The sequence below is a fragment of the Apodemus sylvaticus genome, chromosome 4 (assembly GCF_947179515.1).
Source record: "Apodemus sylvaticus chromosome 4, mApoSyl1.1, whole genome shotgun sequence".
Lineage (NCBI taxonomy): Eukaryota > Metazoa > Chordata > Mammalia > Rodentia > Muridae > Apodemus > Apodemus sylvaticus.
The window spans coordinates 79,138,428-79,159,216 of NC_067475.1; the positions used below are offsets into that span (position 1 = coordinate 79,138,428).

The 20,789-nt window shown below is 48.8% G+C and overlaps 1 protein-coding gene across 5 annotated transcripts; it reads left to right on the top strand.

Annotated features, from left to right (window-relative positions):
* Positions 1 to 6,220: 6,220 nt before the first annotated feature.
* On the top strand, positions 6,221 to 20,710 carry Slc25a44 (solute carrier family 25 member 44). Of its 5 annotated transcripts, none has more exons than XM_052180133.1 (4): positions 6,221 to 6,732; positions 10,244 to 10,881; positions 15,249 to 15,376; positions 18,317 to 20,710. In XM_052180133.1, the coding sequence occupies exons 1-4, from the start codon at positions 6,677 to 6,679 to the stop codon at positions 18,506 to 18,508; spliced, it is 1,014 nt and encodes a 337-aa protein (XP_052036093.1). In that variant the 5' UTR covers positions 6,221 to 6,676; the 3' UTR covers positions 18,509 to 20,710. The 5 variants fall into 5 exon arrangements, with proteins under 5 accessions (XP_052036093.1, XP_052036095.1, XP_052036094.1 ...); XM_052180135.1 differs by having other exon boundaries at positions 6,221 to 6,614; XM_052180134.1 differs by having other exon boundaries at positions 6,221 to 6,475.
* Positions 20,711 to 20,789: the final 79 nt, after the last annotated feature.

Sequence of the window (20,789 nt, forward strand, 5' to 3'; positions counted from 1 at the left end):
AACCATCTGTAATGGGATCTGATGCCCTCTTCTGGTGTGTCTGAAGACAGCAACTGTTCACTCAAATAAATAAAATAAATAAATCTTAAAAAAAAAAAAAAAAGACATCCCAACCCCAACCACCAGTAACAAACTTCTGCCTTGTTATATTTTTTAGTCTCATGCAACCTAGGCTGTCCCCAAAACCATGACAATTACATTAGTGTCCCAGGTGCTGGGATTACATATGTGAACTACCGTGCTTATTAAGAGTCTCTCTCTTGCCGGGTGGTGGTGGCGCATGCCTGTAATCCTAGCACTTGGGAGGCAGAGGCAGGTGGATTTCTGAGTTTAGAGGCCAGCCTGGTCTACAGAGTAAGTTCCAGGACAGCCAGGGCTACACAGAGAAACCCTGTCTCAAAAACAAAAACAAAAACAAAAAACAAAAACAAAAAACCAAAAAAAAACAAAGTCTCTCTCTTTCAATCTATTCATCTAGTGCCCTCTCTCTGAACTATGTCATCAGCCAATTTTTATACTTTTGAGATTAAAAAAAAAGCCTAATCTGTCCCTGAGATCACTGTGTAGCCCAAGTAGGCCTTGAACTTGTAATCCTCCTGCTTCATCCTTTCAAGTAGCCAAGATTATAAATTTGTACCATTACCCCTGGAAAGAGGAGCTATGTGGTGATAGAATTGCCTTACCTTCTAAGAGACTGGAGTTTTCTCTGGACCTCACAACCAGCGTTAATGACATGGCTTGGAGTCACTTAGTACTTAACATAGCTATCCTGCTGTGTGCTTGACCTGCAGACTTGACCTGCTTGTGAGAGAACAGTGTAACAGCCAACCTTACTAGCCTTGGATGTCTATGTGATGGAGATTTAAATTCTGAGGCAATGCGTAACTGTAACCTTAAATTATGTCCTCATCCACATCCCTGACTCAGAGTAACATGTCTGTGTTTCCTAATAATCATTTGCAGAATACAGCAAAAATAGAGATGGGAAGCAATCTTGTAAAATGAATATTCACCATAAATGTTGTACACAATATTTGGGTAATGCCTGATAAACAGTGATGTTTATAGTACAGTTTGTTATCTGGGTCAGTTGGAGTCTGTGACTTAATCTCTTATAGCGCTCTGGTAGAGGTTTCTGTAACGTGCCCCATTCCTTCCCCATGGATGCTTTTTGTGATGTTCCATGAAGACAGAGCAAAGCCCTTTGCTGGGGACAGAAACACACAGACATATTCATACAGACTTAGACACAAATTCACAAGACAGCTTTCAGGCAGGCACAGACTCGAACAATGGACAGACAGAAAGATGAAAGCCACAGGGAATACAAGTGGAGAACACAAATCTGGGCTTGCTCTTCATTAAAGACACCAAGAGGCAGTATTATGGGGTTTGTGACCCCTGGGAAAAGACCATACAGTCAATGGCATAGACTCAATCCAATTACCATTGGAAGAGTTATTGACGAGCTGCCAGTGGACCGATGAACAGTCTCCGAGCAGAATTCAAGATTGTTGCGAGAAGGGAATTGAAGGAAAACCACAAGAAAGACCTTCAGTATCTGTGAAAACAGCAATAACTGGTCTGTTCTGCCAAGTTAAGAGCTTAAGGCAGCTCGAAACAATCTTTGGGTATCTGTGTAAGAAAATCACAGAAGCAAAAAAGCACTCATAACAAGTAGATAGTCCCAGCTACATTTTGGGATGCAGCTCATTTAGTCAGGGTGACTGGAAACTCATCCTACAGGGACCAGAGTCAGAGACAAATGGGTAGTGAACACCAAAATGGATCCCTAGCAGGAAAGGAGTTTCTTTAGCTGTATTTAAATTGTAGCATTTCTGTTTCATTTTGCTTTTAATCAATGTGTTCAAACCAACCACAGAGCAAGGTTTCTTTTTTTGTTAATTTTTCTTTATTCTTGAGAATTTCATACAAGATAATTATATCTATAACCATTCTTTTTCTATTTTTACCAAATTACTTCCAACACAGCCCACTCTGAACCTCATGTCCTTTTTGTGATGACCCAATAAGTCCAGTTAGACATGCCTGGCTGTCTGTGGTTGCGTGATCATCTACTGGAGCCTATGAAGTCAACCAGTGGCCACATATGCTTTAAATAGGGGAGGAGGGAGGGAGGGAGAGAGAGAGAGAGAGAGAGAGAGAGAGAGAGAGAGAGAGAGAGAATATGCATAGGATTTCCCCTCTTTCACTATCAACTGCCAATAGCCCCACAGTAAGGGGTGGTAAGGGGTGGGCCTGGACAGCACCTCCCATCTATGCCAGAATTAGAGGAGCTTTCTAAACACGATTCTGCCTCAGAGCCCAAGCAGCTTCTTATCAAATTCAGAGTACAATGAAAAGAGCCTTAGGAACTGTGGCTGTCGCTTCCAGCCCTGTTGCCACTGAGCCGTGAGAGCATCAAGCATCTGCTACGCCCTTGGGCCTACCCTGAAAATCCTGTTCAGTGGTGAAGCAAAGATGAACAGACAGCTGGCTGGCTTGAAAGAACTAGAGGTGAGGGTCCTTCCGGTTTGCAGTGTCACCCACTTCAACCATTGTTCTCCACAGGCTGTCCTTCTAGCATCCCACAGCCTCTTGACACTGCACCCCCATATCAGTTGGCTCCCAGCTCCCTGTAGCCCCAGCTCGAGGCATCTGATATCCTCTTCTAACCACTGTGGGCAACAGAGTCCATGAGCACATTGACAACAGTACTGGGCCTGGGTCTTATTTTAATCAGCTGGGTGCTTGTGATTGGCAGAGGTGGTGAGAGTGACTCAGATGGTTGTGTCAAGGAGAGAAAGTCATGTTTGTCACTCAGGGACTCAAGCAGGAGGTGTCCTCGTACCCAACTGAACTGGATACTGTTTTGTTTGTGTACTCTCTGTCTTTCATGCTCCACAGAGGCAAGAATAGTATGTTCTCAGCACATGACATGTTCTCAGCACGTGACAATGCTGGCCATGTTATATTGCACAGTAGATCCCAGTGACTAAGTGAATGGATCTAAGATGGCAGAGCTCCGGGCTCACCCAGCAGCACTGTGTCAGGAGGCTGTGGGATGCTAGAAGGACAGCCTGTGGAGAACAATGGCTGAAGTGGGTGACACTGCAAACCGGAAGGAGCCTCACCTCTAGTTCTTTAAAGCCAGCTGTCTGTTCATCTTTGCTTCACCGCTGAACAGGATTTCCAGGGTAGGCCCAAGGGAGTGGCAGATGCTTGACTATATCTGGAATGAACTACAATCTAGAATTGGAAGGCTCCACCATGATCCTAATCTGGAGGCTCAGAGATATAAGTTTCTGACCTGGATCTTGGCATGGAGATTTTGAAGCACAGTGGCTATGAATTCCAGAAGATTAAGACAAGGAGATCTCCGAGTTGAAGATCATCTGGGATTAAAGGCATGGAGACACACACCTTTAATCTGGGCCACACCCTCTGCTGGAGATCTATATAAGGATATTATAAGAAGGAAGACTCGGGGCTGGAGAGATGGCTCAGCGGGTAAGAGCACCGACTGCTCTTCCAGAGGTCCTGAGTTCAAATCCCATCAACCACATGGTGGCTCACAACCACCCACAATGAGATCTGACGCCCTCTTCTGGTGTGTCTGAAGACAGCTACAGTGTACTTACATATAATAAATAAATAAATCTTTAAAAAAAAAAAAAAAGAAGGAAGACTCACTCACTTTTCCTTGCCTGCTTGCCTCGTGGGACTGGGTAACTGCTAGATCCTTAGACGTCCATCCACAGCTGCTGCTGACCATTGTTGGGGAGTTGGACTACAGGCTGTAAGTCATCGACTAATTCCCTAACTATATAGAGACTGCCCATATGTTCTGTGACTCTAGAGAACCCAAACTAATGCAGGGGGCTTGGAAGCAAAGTTGAAAGTTGAGAAAAGAATCACAGTTACAGGAGACTGTAAAGAGGTGTGTGTGTGTGTGTGTGTGTGTGTGTGTGTGTGTGTGTGGTTAATGAGAGAATGCTACAGTGAGGAGTAAGAAATTTGTGTACAGAAGGTCATCACAGATAGCAGTGATATGCTGTATATTCCTCTGACCAAGCCAGCTCAGTCAGTCAACAGGGTCTCCAGGGAGTGATGGGGGATTGAAAAGAAAAAGAAGACAATTAGACAATATTATAACATGACTCCAGCCAGTGCTAAGGCTGAAGGGTTTATTTTTCTCTAGTCTGGTTTTATATATATATATATATATATATTTTTTTTTTTTTTGGTTTTTTTGAGACAGGGTTTCTCTGTGTAGCCTTGGCTGTCCTGTAGCTCACTCTGTAGACCAGGCTGGCCTCAAACTCAGAAATCCACCTGCCTCTGCCTCCTAAGAGCTGGGATTAAAGGCATGGGTCACCACTGCCCGGCGTTTTATACTATTTTAAGTACAAGTAAAGAATAAGGTCAATTCTAGATCAAGAATCAAACAAAGCAATACGCAAAGTCTGGTGGGGTTCAGGGACTTATCAGGTGATTAAGATTTGGAGCTTATCTCCTTGTCCTAGCCCAATGTCAAATTCCTGTCAAATTTCTAGAAGGCAACCCCAAATGCTTTCCACATTCCTCAAAGCTAGAAGGGAGTCTGAGTTTTTCCCCAAACCCCTAGAAAGAAATGAATGTTGAGAGGCCATCACGATGTCTCAAGCCTGGAATCCCAGACTATTCCACAATGAGGTAGAACTGTGTATAAATCTGAGGTCACCCTAGGTCCATGGTAAGTTTCAACATAGCTTGGGCTACAATGTGAGAGACCTTGTCTCAGAACAGAACAAAGTCATCTGGTACCCATTAGTTAGTACATTCAATTTATGTATCAGTAAAATTGAGAAAGTACAATAAAAATGAAAGTCTGGTCCTAGTTTGCTTTGCATTGTTGTGGTAAACATCACGACCAAGAACTTGGCAAAGGATTTATTTCATCTTTTCTTTGATCTTTTTTGCTTTTTTGAAACAGTCTCTTTATATATTCACTCAGTCCTGGAACTCACGCTATAGACCACACTGGCTTTGAACTCACAGAGATCCTTCTGACTAGCCTCCTATGTTCTGGAACTACAGGCTTGTACAATCACAACCAACCTGGATTAACATAATCTTTTAGCCTTCAGTTCACAATAAAGGGAAGGCAGGGCAGGAGTTCTAGGCAGGAGCCCTGAGGCAGGACTGACCAGAGACACAGAGACACAGAGTACACAGTGCTTTCTCCTTGGCCTTACCCTCAGCTTGCGCCAGGCTAGCACAGCCCACACTGGGCTGGGCCTCTCCACATTAAGTCATTAACCAATAAAATACTAACAAACTGCCTTACAAACCAATCCACTGAAAGCAATTACTCAATTTACATTCCCTCTTCCCAGAGGAATCTAGCCAGCATCAAGCTGACAAACAAACAAACGACCACTATCACCACCACCACCACCAACGAAGTCTACCCAGCATAGACTGAAAGTATAGAATAAACGAACAACTTTTAAAAATCTATATATGTATAAAACCAGCCCCAGAGCTGGTGTCACCGCTGTTTTTCTGATTTGAGTTCCTATACCTGAAAATTAGCTACCTTATCTTACCTTCCTTTATCTTTATTGTTTGGCCTCCAAAAAACGAGAAAAGCTATGGTAAAACTAAAGATTAGATTCTCCCTCCTCTCTACAGAAAATCAAACTCTTAAAATCTAGGATTAAAGATTCCACTACAACTTTATTTGTTTTGTCTTGTTTTTCGAGACAGGGTTTCTCCTGGAATTCACTCTGTAGACCAGGCTGGCCTCAAACTCAGAAATCTGCCTGCCTCTTCCTCCCAAGTGCTGAGATTAAAGGCGTGCGCCACCACTACCCATCTCTACCACATCTTTAAGCAAAAGGTGATTTAACTCTATTGTCAAGAAGAGTCCCAGAAACTAGGAATGGAGGAGCAGTCTGCAATCTTAGTACTTTGGAAATCTGAGGCAGGGGAATTAATGAGTAGAACGCCTCCAGGGCTTCGTAGCAAGACTTTTGCCAGAAAGAAACGAAAGTAAAACGAAAAAAAAAGAGAGAAGTATAGGGGACAGAAAAGGGGAGGAAGGAAGGGAGAGAGGGAGCAGCGTCCTCTGCCTCCCCTGTTTATGCGTCAGCCAATTACGAAGTCCGCTAGCACGACACGCATGCGTGCTTGGATTGAGGGCATATAGAAGCTCAAGGAGGCGGGGCTAGTTCCCTCTTCCAAGATGGCCGAAGAGGCGCTTCTAGAGGGAGGCGCAAAGGCTGATAATGCCATTGGTGGAATTACGGCTGCTTACAGTGGGAGGGAATGACTGCATCCCAGTTTCCGGTTCCGGCAGTACCGGGATCCCAGTCGAGATGGAGGAAGATGCGAACCGATTCTGGCTGTCTCTGGGACTGGAGGGTAATGCGGGGGCTGCGGTCTAGGAGTTCCAGTCTCAGACGCGGCTAAACCGCCGGGGTCTGAGAAGGTAAGCGACCACGGTGCTTGGGTGCCTTGAAGGATCAGAGGTACTCAAGGATCGACTTGTCGAGGAGGCAGCGGCTGTCAGTCTGCTCTGCGGGGCTGCATCGCCATGGGAAGCCGCTCTGCACTTTTGGCAACGAAAGGCAAGTCCCCCGAGGCATCTCGTCCTGGCAGAGGAGCATGAGAGACTGACAGCTAGAGAAGCATGGCGAGGGGCATGCCCGAGGACCCTGAATTGGCCGTGCAAGAGCCAGACAGAAGGTGCATAAAGGAGGGTGTCACGTGGAGTATGTGGAGGGGATTGTCATGTGGTGTGTGTGATGAGGGATCACGTGGAAATCTATTGAAGACCAATGAAGACTAGGTGGGAACCTCACCAAGCCGGAGGGAGGAGGCAGTCTTAGATTGGGATCACTAGTCAGGACCTAGTGAAGGGCAATGAATAGTTAGCAGGACAGGTGTTCTATCATACAGCTTCCTTCATGTTTATGAGGGTGACAGCTTCCAGAATGCAGAGCCTGAAGTGTCAGAGAGCAGAAAGAAGGAGGGTGCTGGTAAGTATTGGTTCTGTCTGAGAATTGCAGCCCCTCAGGAGTTGAATGTGCACGGTGATCGGATGTGGTGGGAGTGGCCGATTGGAATGGACCAGTTAGTTAGTCCTCATTGTGTCCGTGTCCGAGGATGGAATCAAGGGCTCTTACTTAACCTGGCCCTAATGATGTTAGACTCTGAGAATAGGTACAATTCTTATAAAACTGACAAGTTTGAATAAGTAAAGCAATGCTTCCCACATGTTGACAATCCATATAAACCATCAAGAAATGTTAGAGTGTTATTTCTCAATCAGCAGGTTTACAGTATGGCCTGAAATCCCCTCTGACCCTGGTTTACAGGGTTTTACCTTGTAAACCAGGCTGACCTTAAACTCCCGATTCTTTTGCCTCAGCCTCCTTGTGATAGGGTGACAGACATGTGCTACCACACCTGGCTCTGCTCTTGTACAGGCAACTAACTATAATGTCTATGCCTTCTGTGAACCACTCTGGCTGGTGAGGACTTAGAGCATTCCTGCTCAGTAGAACCTTGTGCAGTAAGAGAAATACTTTACTCTTAACAAAATACTTGACAGTTATTAACTCCAAGGGCCAATGTTCTAGCTCAGTTGTTACGATGCGCATAGCATGTAGGAAGCCCTAGGCTTCATCCCAGGGCTATAAACCTAGCAAGAGTTATCGGGGCTCACATCTATTATCTCTGCATTTAGGGATTGTAGTAAGAGGCCTCGGAAGTTCAGGACAACTTGGGTCACGTGAAACTCACATCAAAAGTACAACAAAACAGCAAAGAAAAGCAAGAGAGTAGTTGTGAGTTTTGTTTATGTGAGAAGGAGAACAAGGGCATATTTGGGCTAGTCTTGTTTTCCATTTCATTTGATAACTTCAAGCATAAAATACTCCCTAGTCTGGGTGATCTGTTGGGATGCACAGAAGGCACTTAACGACTCACAAACAATGCTTTTATTGTTGTTGTTTTGTTTTTTGTTTTTTTTTAAATTGTTGTTGTTTTTGGTTTTTTTGAGACAGGAGTTCTCTGTGTAGCCCTGGCTATCCTGGAACTCACTCTGTAGACCAGGCTGGCCTTGAACTCAGAAATTCGCCTGCCTCTGCCTCCCAAGTGCTGGGATTACAGGCGTGCGCCACCACTGCCTGGCTGTTGTTGTTTTTTAAGGCAGGATTTCTTGTAACTCTGGATGGCCTTGAACTTGGCATAGTCAAAGATGACAATAGACTTGTGATCTGCCTCTCAAATGCTAGGACTATAAGCATGGGTCACCATTTTTTTTTTAATGCCATTCTGGGGATTAAATTTAGGGCTGAGTACATGCTAGGCAGTCACTCTGTCAACTGAGCATACAATCCCAGTCCCGTGAACGGTTTTAAAATGCCATGCCAGAAAATCTAGAATTGGAGTCAAGGACCACAGATAAGGTCAGACAAAGGGCCACAAGGATGTCGGCTTGGCTGAACCAGGAGAAAAGAAGGCTGAGGAATGCTTGTATTTGTATTTCTACAAAGAGGATTTTCCAGCAGATGAAACAAAAACTGATATTTCAGCAGGATGTCTGGAGGATATAGAACACTGGAGCAAGCTGAGACCCCACTTTTAGGGAGAAACTTCGCTTATTCCAAGGGTCTAGTGCCCTCTTAGCCTTCTAATATGGTGCCTGATTGATTGGGTCGTGACCTTCAGTGGCTCCTCCTGTTACTCTGACATTGTAGGATTACAGGCCTTGGGAAATCCTGGCTTCCTTCCAGGGATTTATGGTAGGTTGATACACATGAGAGATGGAGAAAGGGGAAATGGAGCAGTGGGTTCCACCTCAGGATCGCTCAGTAGAGGCACCTGTAGTGGGTGACTCAGTATTACACCCAGGATAGTGGGTGATTCATCCTGACAGGTTGAGAAGGTACCCAGGAAACCAGGTCTTAGAACAGAGTACCCCATTGCCCTGCCCTTCTGCCCTGCCTAGCATGCAGTGTGTGCATGCCCAGCAGGAGGCCCTGCTTGGGCCCTGCTGTGTTTGTCTTGTGTCTTGTGGTGACACCAGGTTTGCTCAGCCAATAAGCTGTTACTCCACAGGAATACTAAGAAAGGGAAGGCGGTCTTAGCTTCTGGAATAAGGCTGAGAGAACTGGCAGTCTCAAGGGTGTTTCACGGCCTCCCATGGGAGGACTTAGTTTTAATTTAAGCAGAGAGAACAGCCCCGAGATGTTTGGCTCACTTGGCACAGAAGGCAAGCGGAGTAGCGTTGCCTTCGCTGCTGAGTGACCGCATGGCCCGGGGCTGGTTATGCCTGACCCTTAGAGTCCTCAATTTGCTCCTTTCCCAGAAGTACTTTGTTGTTGTTTTGTGGTTTGTACTCCTAGGGTTAGCCCAGATGTGAGCAGATCCTATAGCTTTCTAGGTTCTTCAGAGAAACCCGCTCAGGTGGCTCTGCTCTCTCTCTCTGGGACTAGCTAATGGCCAAGGGGGACTTTGACCTTTAGCCTGTTCCTGACTTTTAGACTCCTTTCCCTAGAGAGTGGGGAGGGAGGGAGGTTGCCCCATGGGTACAAAATCCCTCTCTGCACTTGTCCTGACACTTTCTTCTAACGTAGACTGGAGAAAATATAAATTATTGTGGGGGGTTCAGGGATTGTCAGAGCAGCCGTCATGGGGGACAGCAGTGAAGTAAGCAGGTAGCAAATGTTATTAAGGCAACCCCCCCCCCCATTGAGCATGAACGACAAAGGTGGCTGCTTCTTCAGAGGACCCCGGAGCGTTCCGGCCTCCAGGAACTCCTCCATGGCACATAGTGACATCCTGTTGTCCATATAGGCCTTGAATCATGCTGGGTGGACGAATTGTCCCCAGCATTCTAAGCATGCCCAGGCAGTAAGACAGAGACTGGTCCCTATTCAGGACGGTGATGCCAAGACCCAGGAGGAGACAACATTTAGAACGGTTAGTCCAACACCCTGAGTAGGGGCTGGAGTGCGGGGTGGTCAGCACTGCTGTGTGGTGAGGAATGATTTCAAGAGGGCTTGTCAAAGACGGAAGTGCGGCGGCAGTGCTCTGGGCTGGGGGCCCACCGAGCTAGGCAGGCAGTGTGAAGGCTTTGCTGAGGTGAGTGTCCTGAGGCAGCCTGAGAGGTGGACTTCGACGTCTAGGCAGGAGAGGAAAGAAAGGAACTTGTGACCTTCCTCACGTCTCCCGCCTGCCCGAATCCCAGGTCTTTGGGCGCAATGGAGGACAAGCGGAACATCCCGATCATCGAGTGGGAGCACCTGGACAAGCGGAAGTTCTACGTGTTTGGTGTAGCTATGACGATGATGATCAGGGTCAGCGTGTACCCGTTCACCCTCATCCGCACCCGCCTGCAAGTCCAGAAGGGCAAGAGCCTCTACCATGGGACCTTCGATGCCTTCGTCAAGATCCTGCGGGCCGATGGCGTGGCGGGCCTCTACCGGGGGTTCCTGGTCAACACCTTCACACTCATCTCTGGCCAGTGCTACGTCACCACTTACGAGCTTACCCGGAAGTTTGTAGCTGACTACAGCCAGAGTAACACGGTCAAATCACTGGTAGCCGGCGGCTCAGCCTCCCTCGTAGCCCAGAGCATCACGGTGCCCATCGACGTCGTCTCCCAGCACCTGATGATGCAGCGCAAGGGTGAGAAAATGGGACGCTTCCAAGTGCGCGGGAACCTAGAGGGACAAGGGCTGATCGCCTTTGGCCAAACTAAGGACATCATCAGGCAGATCCTGCGGGCTGATGGTCTTCGAGGCTTCTACCGAGGCTATGTGGCCTCGCTGCTAACGTATATCCCAAACAGCGCCGTGTGGTGGCCCTTTTACCACTTCTACGCAGGTAAGCAGGGACTGGGAAGGAGGGCACTTGCTGATGGGGCGGGGATACAATGCTTCTGGCCATTTTAGAGTGGAGATGAATACAGAGAGGGGACCCCACTGGGTCACAGGTGCACACCCCCACAAGCCTGGCTGGACCCTAGTTTTGCTAGCCCTGTTTCTTCTACTTAGCACAGTATTTCATATCGACTTCGTGGTAAAACCAAGCCCTGTACTGTCACTCTGACCCTTTGGGAATCTTTTTTGTTCTTGTGGTTTTGTGGAACGAGATCTCCGTTTAACCTAGACTGGCTTTGAACTCACTGTAGTCCAGTGTAACCTAGAACTAACAGTAATGCTCCTGCCCCATAAACGCTGGGATTACCTCAGCAAGCACTTTGTCGGAAGGCTGGGGGTGTAGCTCAGTCGAGGAGAGCTTGACCAGCATGCACAAGGCCGGAGGGTTAATCCCAGCCCTGCAGAAAAGCCACCCTGAGGAAGACTAAAGTGACTGCCTTTGACCTCTGCCCTCACTTGATCTCATGAATACTTAAAAGAGTTAAGTTTCCCTTATGCCTACATTCTGCAGTGTTGCTAGCCAAACCTGTCTAGAGGTCTCGGCCTACAATCTGACTGCGGGCCTCTGTGTCCCAGAAGGCCCAATCCGTCCCACTAGGGATGGCGCACAAGGCCTCACACACCCACCCGTGTACATAGGCAGCTGTTCAGCATTGAACTGTGTCACCAGCCGTTTCAAAATTGTGTTGGTTTTGTTTTTAAAATAGGGTCTTATTCTACAGCCCTCGCTAACCTGAAACTCAGTTTGCAGCTCAGGCTGACCTTATTTAAACTCTGAGCAGTTTGCTTCAGCCTCTCAAGTACTAGGCTCCAAGTGTGGGTGCCTAGCCTCTGTCTCCTCACACTACCACACTCTGAGATCGGGACTCAGGTGACCCAGGCTGGCCCTAAAGTACTGATCCTGCTGCCTCTGCCCACCTGGTGCTGGGGTACGGCCATGCGTCCACCACCCAGGGCATTTTTATCTGAGTCAGGATTCATATGATCCAGCCTGGCCCTAAGCTTGCTCTGTAGACAAGAGATCTCCTACCTCTTCCTTCCCTCCAAGTGCTGGGGTGACAGGCATGTGTCAGAATGGCCAGCTTGTTGTGACACAGGGTCTGTCACAGTGTATCCCATTTGGGCCTCCAACTCACTGTGTACTTGAAGATGTGCCCCCCATCTCCCCTCCTCTCTCTCTCTCTCTCTCTCTCTCTCTCTCTCTCTCTCTCTCTCTCTCTCTCTCTCGTATAGGGAGGGACTCATTGTGTAGCCCTAACTTGCCTGATATGTGGGCCAGGCTGCTTGACGTTGGATTTCTAATCCTCCCTCCTCTGCCCCCGAGCGCTGTGATTAAAGACTTGCACCATGTCTGCTTTGTGCAGCGCTAGGGATCAGATCCAGAGTTTGATCTGCTAGGTAAGCCAACTGAGCCCCATCCTTAGGCCCCGTTTATACTTTGGAGACATCTCACTAAGCTACTAGGTTGGACTTGAACTTGTTCTGTAGTTCACGCAGGCCCTCAGTTTGCGATCCACCTGCTTCTGTTGCCCAAGAGCCCCGTTTACGTGTGTGTGGAGTAATTCCTGGTTTTCTGTGCCACTTTGTTCTCCATTCTATGGGATGGAAGTTTCTGTGCTCATTGCAACCTCGGAATGAAGACAAAGACACCTGGCACTTTTATTAACAAGCTGGGCGGGTTCTGAGTTTTTCTAACCCATCTAGGCTGCCAGTGCCCAGACAGATGCCCCATTCCTTGCCATTCTGGTCTTGCCCTGGCTTGCTCTGGTCCAGGTGTGTCCTCATGGCTGCTCTCCCATTGTGACTTCATGTCGAATGTCTTGGTGCCTCCACGTGGTCTCCTGTACCTTCTTCTCCTGGTCCTTCTCCCTCTCTCTGGGGCCCCCTCATTGTGAGCGGAAGTCCCGCCCTCCTCTCGTCTGTCCAGCTACTTACCAATCAGCTCTTTACTAAACCAATCAACCTTTTTGCCCCAGGAAAGTGGCAGCTTGCAGGAGTGGGGCCAGGAAACAGGCAGTGCAGGTACCAATGCTGCAGCCTAATGACTGCAAAATGCCTCCTTCAGGAGAAAAAGGGTACCCACGAGGCGAACGCCAGGGCACCCCGTTTCTGTTGGCATGCTTAACTCTGGGGAGGAACACAGGAACTGGGGAAGAGGTGGCTCCAGCTTACAGAATTCTCCATGTCAGCTGGGACTTTGAGTCTGTGACCTCTGCCCTGCCAACCTTCTTCCTACATCTTGTCTAGCCTCAAACTACCAAAACTAAGCACATGAGAAAGAATTCATAAGGACAGTGACTGACTAGGAAACGAGAGGAGATCTTTGAGGGATGAGTCTGTGTGACCTGCTCCTGTCTTAGGGGGCAGTCTGAGTTTGTGTAGTGTCCTCCAGGCGCTCGGTCACTCACCTCCGATTTCGCCCACTGTTCCTTCCAGCCGCTCTGTTCTAAGTCACTGTTCTTCCTGCCCCCGCACCCCGCAGGCATGCTTCTGCCTCAGCGCTTTTGATAAATGTTATTCTGTGCTTGGGAAGCTCCTTGCCCGGGCACACGTGGTTCACCCTCAGGTCATTTCTGAACTTCACTTTCTAGGAAGCACCACGACTGCTTTGTTGAAAGTCACAGCTGGCGTCCCCTCTCCTGGTGGTGTCCCTGGCCTCCTTCCTTTCCCATTTCACCGACACTCCAGTGCGCCTTTGACACGGTGGTGCCTGCTTATTGTCCCTTCTCTCACTAGAATGTGCGCTTCCTGAGGGCAGGGATCTGAGGCACGCTCTCGGCATTCATTGTCCGGCCCTCAGGACCCAGGGCTCACTGAAGCTTTGCTGCCTACATGAATGAACTCTTGTCTCTTTCGTCAGGAGGAGACGTGGCATGATCTGTAAAGGAGCCTAGTGCTGGTAATCAGGGCCAGCTGTGCAGCTTCTTTCTCTAGTGCCCAGGGAGGGCCCACAGGGCCACACATGGCCAGCAGGGAGACAGCAGAGTGTCTGCATAGCGGAGAATCTGTCCCTAGTGCACACTGCCCAGTGGCACTGTAAGAAAACAGGCCTTGGTGCTTGGAATTCCACAGTCATTGGCACTTTGAGATCCAAGTCTTCTCTTGTCCTAGTGACTGAGCAGGTGCCGTGTCACTAAGCTGTACCCCCAGCGCTTCTATATTAGACTTTTTTGTCCATGCCTTCTGGGCCCAGTGTATGCTAAGCACCTTGCTAACTGAACCCCTTTATTTTCTTGAGACAGAGTCTCATGTAGTCTAGGTTGGCCTGGAAGTCACTCTGTAGCTGAAGACCTTAGACTCCCACCCTACCTTCACCTTTCAAGTGCATCACCATCCCCTTCACCATGCCTGACTGCATTGCTTGCTTGTCTTGGTTTTTGAGACAGGGTTTCTCTGTGTAGCCCTGGCTGTCCTGGAACTCGCCCGAGACCCCAGGGATCCGCCCATCCCTGGAATTAAATCCAGGCTTCATCATGCCCAGCCATTTTTCTTTCTTGGTACAATTTGATCATTATAAAATAAGACTTCCTACTTTAATATAAGTTGCTTTTATTTATAAAAATATTGGGGCTGGAGAGATGGCTCAGCAGTTAAGAGCACTGACTGTTCTTCCGAAGGTCCTGAGTTCAAACCCCAGCACCCACATGGTGGCTCACAACCATCCATACTGAGATCTGACACCCTCTTCTGGTGTGTCTCAAGACAGCTACAGTGTACTTACATATAATAAATAAATCTTTAAAACAAAAATAAAAATATGCACATAGTCCAAAATTCCAAGTGAATTTTGAAGAGCTAAGAATGCGGCCGGGTTGGTAGAGGCCTGCTTGCTGCACGCGAGGCCCTGGGAGCCATCTTCAGCAGTGTGTAGTCCAGCTGTGTGTAGTCCAGCTGTGGTGCCACAAGTCTGTGATCCCTGCACTCTGAGGACAACAAGAGGGTCAGGGCTCATCTTTGGCTACATACTGAGTTCCAGGCCAGCCTGGGCTACATGACACCTTGTCTTCCCCCGAGCCCCTAGAAGTACAGAACTTTGAGAAGGTTTGCAGAGTGCAGCCACCAGCTTTCCTGCCCATGGCTGCCAGCCAGTCCCTTCTAGAGAGACCTCTGTGTCCTGATAAGTGGCTATAGCAAGAATGACTTCAGAGATATATAACGTGCATCTCTAGTGGATGCAGGTAGAAGCAGAAAGAGAAAGTTACAGGTATGAAGGTCCAAAGGGGCAGAGGGCTTGTCTCGGCTGTACAGGCACCGCGAGGGCAGATGGGTGGTACCTCGTATCTTGAGGCGTTGTCTTTCCCTGGATTGCAGAGCAGCTGTCGCGCCTGTGTCCTCAGGAGTGCCCTCACATTGTCTTTCAAGCCATCTCTGGGCCCCTGGCTGCAGCCACTGCCTCCATCCTCACCAATCCCATGGATGTCATCAGAACCCGTGTGCAGGTAATACCAGCCTCCTCCCTGCCCTTGACTCAGAGAAGCCATCAGAAGCAAGACCCGTAGGCCTCCAGTGTCCCTGTGACCTCAGTGTGCCATGACCCTGGTGTTTAGCCAGCCTAGTGATCATCCAAGCCCCTCCCTGTCTTTATCTCTGCAGATGCCAGCTGAGGGCTTGAAAGTATCTAGCTTGGTTTTTCTTGCTCTGACTGTCCCTTGCATATCCACCCATGCATACCCAGCTCTCGCTGCTTTCTTCTGGCCTTCAGCTGGGATCTGTTCCATACTCTGTTAGCCTGGGTCCTAAGCCACCCTGTCCTCACTGTGCAGGCTTGTGGTGACTACACTTGTGGTGATTGCATAGTAATTTCAGGAGTCTTTGATTTTTCCACCAGGCCATGAATCCATAGGGACTGAGAGACTGAACTGAGAGGTGGTCACTAAAGAGCTGATCTGGGAGTAGGGAGGAAGAGGAGGGACAGTCGAGGACAATGGGAAAGGAGAGAGCCACAGATGTCTTTTCCATGGTTTTATTCCATTTCTTTACTGTGTGCGTGAGACAGACATGGTATGAACAGAAGCTAGGAGAAAGCTTGGGCCAGTGGGTGAGTTCTTGTACTGTGTGGGCTCTGGGAACCAGGCTTAGGTTTGCTGGTCCTTTTGTTTGCTTTTTTCAATCCTTAAAGACAGGTTCTCATGTATCCCAGGCTGAATACTTGTAAGTAGCTTCGAGGGGGGGCCTTGACCTCCTGATTCTCCCGTCCCTCTAGAGAAATGGGTTAGAATTATGCATGGTCATGCCTGCTTTTAGAGGCACTGAACTGTTCATTTTCAGCAAATACTGAACCAACTGAGCTCCCAAGATTTTGTTTGTTTGTTTTGTTTGTTTGTTTTTGAGACAGGGAGTCTTGTAGTCCAGTCTGGCCTCAAAGCTGCTGTTGTAGCTGATGTTGGCCTGGAATTCCTGATCTTCCTGAGTTCTGGAATCACAGGACTATGCTTGGTGTTTGGTCTTTTGTTTTTGAGACAAAGACTCAGTTCTGCAAGGCGGTCCTCAAACTCCTTTGTAGCTGAGGGTGACCTTGGACTCTTGATTCTCCCGCCTCCACCCTCAGACTGGTTAAAGGTGCACATCACTATGCCAGCTAAGAAACTTGCATGGGTTTTGTTTGTTTCTGTTGTGTTAGTTGGTGTCTTTGTGTGTGTACACTGCAGTGTGCATGTGGAGGTCAGAGGTTAACTTGCAGTAGTTGCTTTCTCTCTGTCTTCCGTATGGGTTCCAGGGCATTGAACTCAGGTTATCAGGCTTGACGGTAAACACTGAGCTAGTAGCTGGCCTGACAGTTTCTTTCTAAATACGTTTCACAGGTTGTACTCTGTAGACTCATTCAAAACCCTGACAACTCTTAGTGCAGCCCAGAAATCGTAGTCCTATCTGAAGTCAGCTCTGAAGAGAGTTAGCACCAAGAAATAGGATCTAAATATGGTACATGATATGCAAAGGGTAGATTTTGCTGTATGCAGTCTTAGGTGTACAGCAAGGGGGGCTCTTAATGTGTAACTTAGGAAGAAAGATGGATGAGAGAGAGAGAGAGAGAGAGAGAGAGAAAGAGAGAGAGAGAGAGAGGAGAGAAGGTTCCTGGGTATGGTGAAGACAGGAAGGAAGAAAAGGAACCTTAACAGGTTGAGGTAAAGTTGATGTTTGGGGCCACTAGAGTATCCAGAGGGGGACAACAGAGAGAAGTATTTTTGTTCCTAGGAAAAAGTGCTTTTTCCAACATTTGAAAATCAATGTTCTGGCACCTGGTTGGGCCCTCCAGTGTCTTTACCATGGAGAACCAGAGTTGGCCTCATTCTTTCCTTACCCCTCCCTGGGTGTCTCAGGAGCTGACCCTTGGGAGTCTCTACTTTAAGGAGCTTCTAGGCCAGAGGCTTGGGCTAAGCTGAGCATGCCCTAGCCAGGACTAAGGGAGGTGTAGAAACAGAGTGGTCAGAAGAGGTGTCAGAGGGGAAGAAGAGGTGTGGAGGAGGGTCTGAAGAAGAGTCCTTTGCCTTGCCTTGGCACAAGTGTTCCGATGTGAGCTCTGTCGGTGTGATCTGGGAGTAGGGGAAGGAGGTAGGACTGTGAGGAAAAGGGAAGAGACCCTGTCCTGGCTACTGTGTGTGAGACCAACAACAAAAACAAGGGGCTTCTACCCTGAGCCTGGTGAGCCTGAGATGACCAGGAACCAGCCATGGCTGTGTGGAGCTCCGTAAGGGCCTCACTGGGGGATGACTGCAGCCTCCTGGAGACAGAGAAGCACCTGGTCCAAAGACCTACAGCTGGAGAGCTTGCCCAAGGGCAGTGGCAGCTGGCACTTAGTGAGCATCGGCTTGCTGGGCAGAGAGCGCTTGGCACTCTATTGTTTGAGACAGGGTTTCAGCTTGAACCTCTGTCTGGCCTGGAATTTATAGAGATCTACCTGCCTCTGCCTCTCTAGTGCTGGGATCAAAGATGTGCCACTCCATGCCCAGCTCTGTTGTTGGCACTGTAACAACCTTGTGGCACAGGGACTCTCTCTTTTTAATGTATATGAATGAGTACACTGTAACTGTCTTCAGACACACCAGAAGAAGGCATTCAGATGGTTGTGAGCCACCATGTGGTTGCTGGGAATTGAACTCAGGACCTGGAAGAGCAGTCAGTGCTTTTAACCTCCAAGCCATCTCTCCAGCCCAGGCATAGGAACTATCACCATTTTCTATTTTAGAAAACTGGGGTAGGAAGGGTTAAGTCCACCGGGTAGTCTGTCACCAGAGCTTGGAGGAAGTCACTGTGCTGCCTCCCTCGGGGAGCAGAGGCTACCCCTTGGAGTCCTTCCTATGAGCCTGAAGTGCTCTTGAGGATATGCTGTGCAGTGGTGACAGCAGACAGTTGGTGGCTCTTCACTGTGGTGACTTTTTCAGGTTGAAGGCAAGAGCTCCATCATCCTGACCTTCAGACAGCTGATGGCGGAAGAGGGGCCATGGGGCCTCATGAAGGGCCTCTCAGCCCGAATCATCTCGGCTACACCCTCCACCATCGTCATCGTGGTGGGCTACGAGAGCCTCAAGAAACTCAGCCTGCGACCCGAGCTGGTGGACTCGAGACACTGGTAGCGAGCAGCGGATGGAGAGGCCGTGGTTTCACACATTACTCTGGGCCAGCGCAGAGCAGGGCGGATAACTACCCCTGTGAATGCCACCGCCACACACCCATCCTGCTCCAGGTGGCCCGTCAGGGATAAGAGGAGGCTTTGGACTGCTCGTTCTGCAGAGGTTCTGTGCCTGCCTTCCCTGATCCCCATAATTTTATTTTTCCTGCAGATCTGGGCCCCTCACTTGGTCACTCAGTCATGACCTGAAGATCAACCGTCACAGGGAGGGCCCCGTTAGCCCCTCACTGTGCCCCTCTGTCCTTCCCTCAGGCCTGGGAAGAGCTTGTCCCTGCTTCTTCCCCATGAGTCTTTAGGCCAAGGCTCTAAGTAGCTGCCCGTGCCCGTGATTTTATTTTTATGATTGCTTATTTTAAATTTGGGACTTGATGTGTTCACTGGACTACTCTGCTTTGTTCTGGCTTTTGGGGAACAAATCAGAGCAGCACACACTCTGCAGGGCGATCATCTTTGGGAGTTACTAGGAGGGAGCCCTGCTAAGGCTTCATGTGCAGCTGCACATCTGTGAGTGAGCCGACTAATCCCGATAGCTCAGTTTGCCGTCAGACCCCACTCCTTGGAGAAGTGGAAAACTGTGACACAAGTCCCAGTGCTTTATCCCTTCCTTGTCCCTTCAGGCCTGGGAACCTGCAGATAGAATGAGCTGTTGGCCTTCATTGGCCCAGGTGACTACAGTGGAGGGCACCGTTGTAAGAGGATCAGATGTACTGGAGAACACTGGACTTGGAACATTGCCCCAGGCTAGGTTGAGAGAGCTGGTATAGAGAAGATGTGCGTTCCTCGGGCCAGCTGAGCCACGCCCAGGAGGGGCCATGGAGGTTCTGAGCCCTAGGCAGGCAGCAATGTCACAGGCATACCTGTCACTCAACATAGCAACAGGTGTCTCACAGTAGGACTTTAGAATATGAACTATTCTTGTTCTTCTTGTCCTTGGGGGTGAAATGTCATCCCCGTCATGGTACCCCGTGCTGGCAACAGAAAAGAAAGTCCAGTCAGGAAGGCGCCCAAGGCCAGGTCCACCTGGTTACCAGCCTCTTACTGCCAAAATCGTTGATGCTCTCCTCAGGAGCGTGCCTCTTCCCTGCCTCCACTGAGCCTGTGTTGGTGGCAGAGAGGCACAGCGTGAGGAATGAAAAGAAAGCAGGCAAAGCTTGCTGTTCGGCCTGGGTGTTGCTTTCAACCAATCAGTGGCCATGCCTTGGGAAGTGCCATGGTGCCAAACTGGAAGGTGCTAGCTAACTGAAGCCTTCAGGTTTCTCACGGCTGCTCCACTTTCTTCCATCCTGACGCGACCCAGCCTCCGGACTTACCTCTTCTACTCCTCGTGGTGGTCTGTCTGTTTCCTTCTGAGCCTTCTACTTTTATTTGTCTCAGCATTTTGGTGGTTATCCCAGGCTGGGTTTGAATTCACTATGTAGCAGAGGATAGCCTTGAACTCTTGATCTTGCTCCACCTCCTGAGTTCCAGGTTTACAGGATGGCGCCACGCCCCACTTCCTGCACTTTATTGAGAGAGCCCTTCAATCTTCCCAATAGTCATCTGAAGCGTGGAGCCCACAGATCATTTTAAATCCTTCTGCTCCTCACCTCCAGCGTATACGAGCCGTCAGTACAGTGGAGCCAGGGCCCCGCTCCTTTTCCTGTCAAGTCCTTTGTGAGTGGATGTCTCTCGCTCTTCTTTGGTCTTCGCTTATCAGGGCAGAGTGTGGGCATAGGTTCCTGCCTTCCATGCCTTAGGTTACTTCTTCCCGACGTGATTTTCTTGTCCGGTGTTTAAGCCTCTCCCTTTCTTGTCCTTTTCCCTTTCCTTTTCTCCCCTTCTGTTTGAAAGGTCTGTGGATGTAAAGGTAAAGGCCTCCCCATTGGGACCCCTACTTTCCCAAGGACTAGGACTGCCCTTGGTGAAGATGGGCCAGTGGGCGGCCATTTTTCCAAAACCGGAGACCAAAACAGCTAGAAATTTTGACCCGTTGGTCCATAACACAAATTCGAAACTCGGCAAGACAGGAAGGCTGGATGGAGGCACATAGGAAAGAATATGCACATTCAGCATTGGATAGAAATGGACTCGTGGATAATAGCTGCGAATATTCACTGTTGCACTGTATGAAATCTTTGAAATGTAATTAAAAGTTTTTATTGAGCCCCTACACCGGTTTTTGGGTTTTGTCTTGTTTTTCCCGGGAGCTGGGACCCGACTGTCCGGGGCGCTCCTGGTCTCCGGCG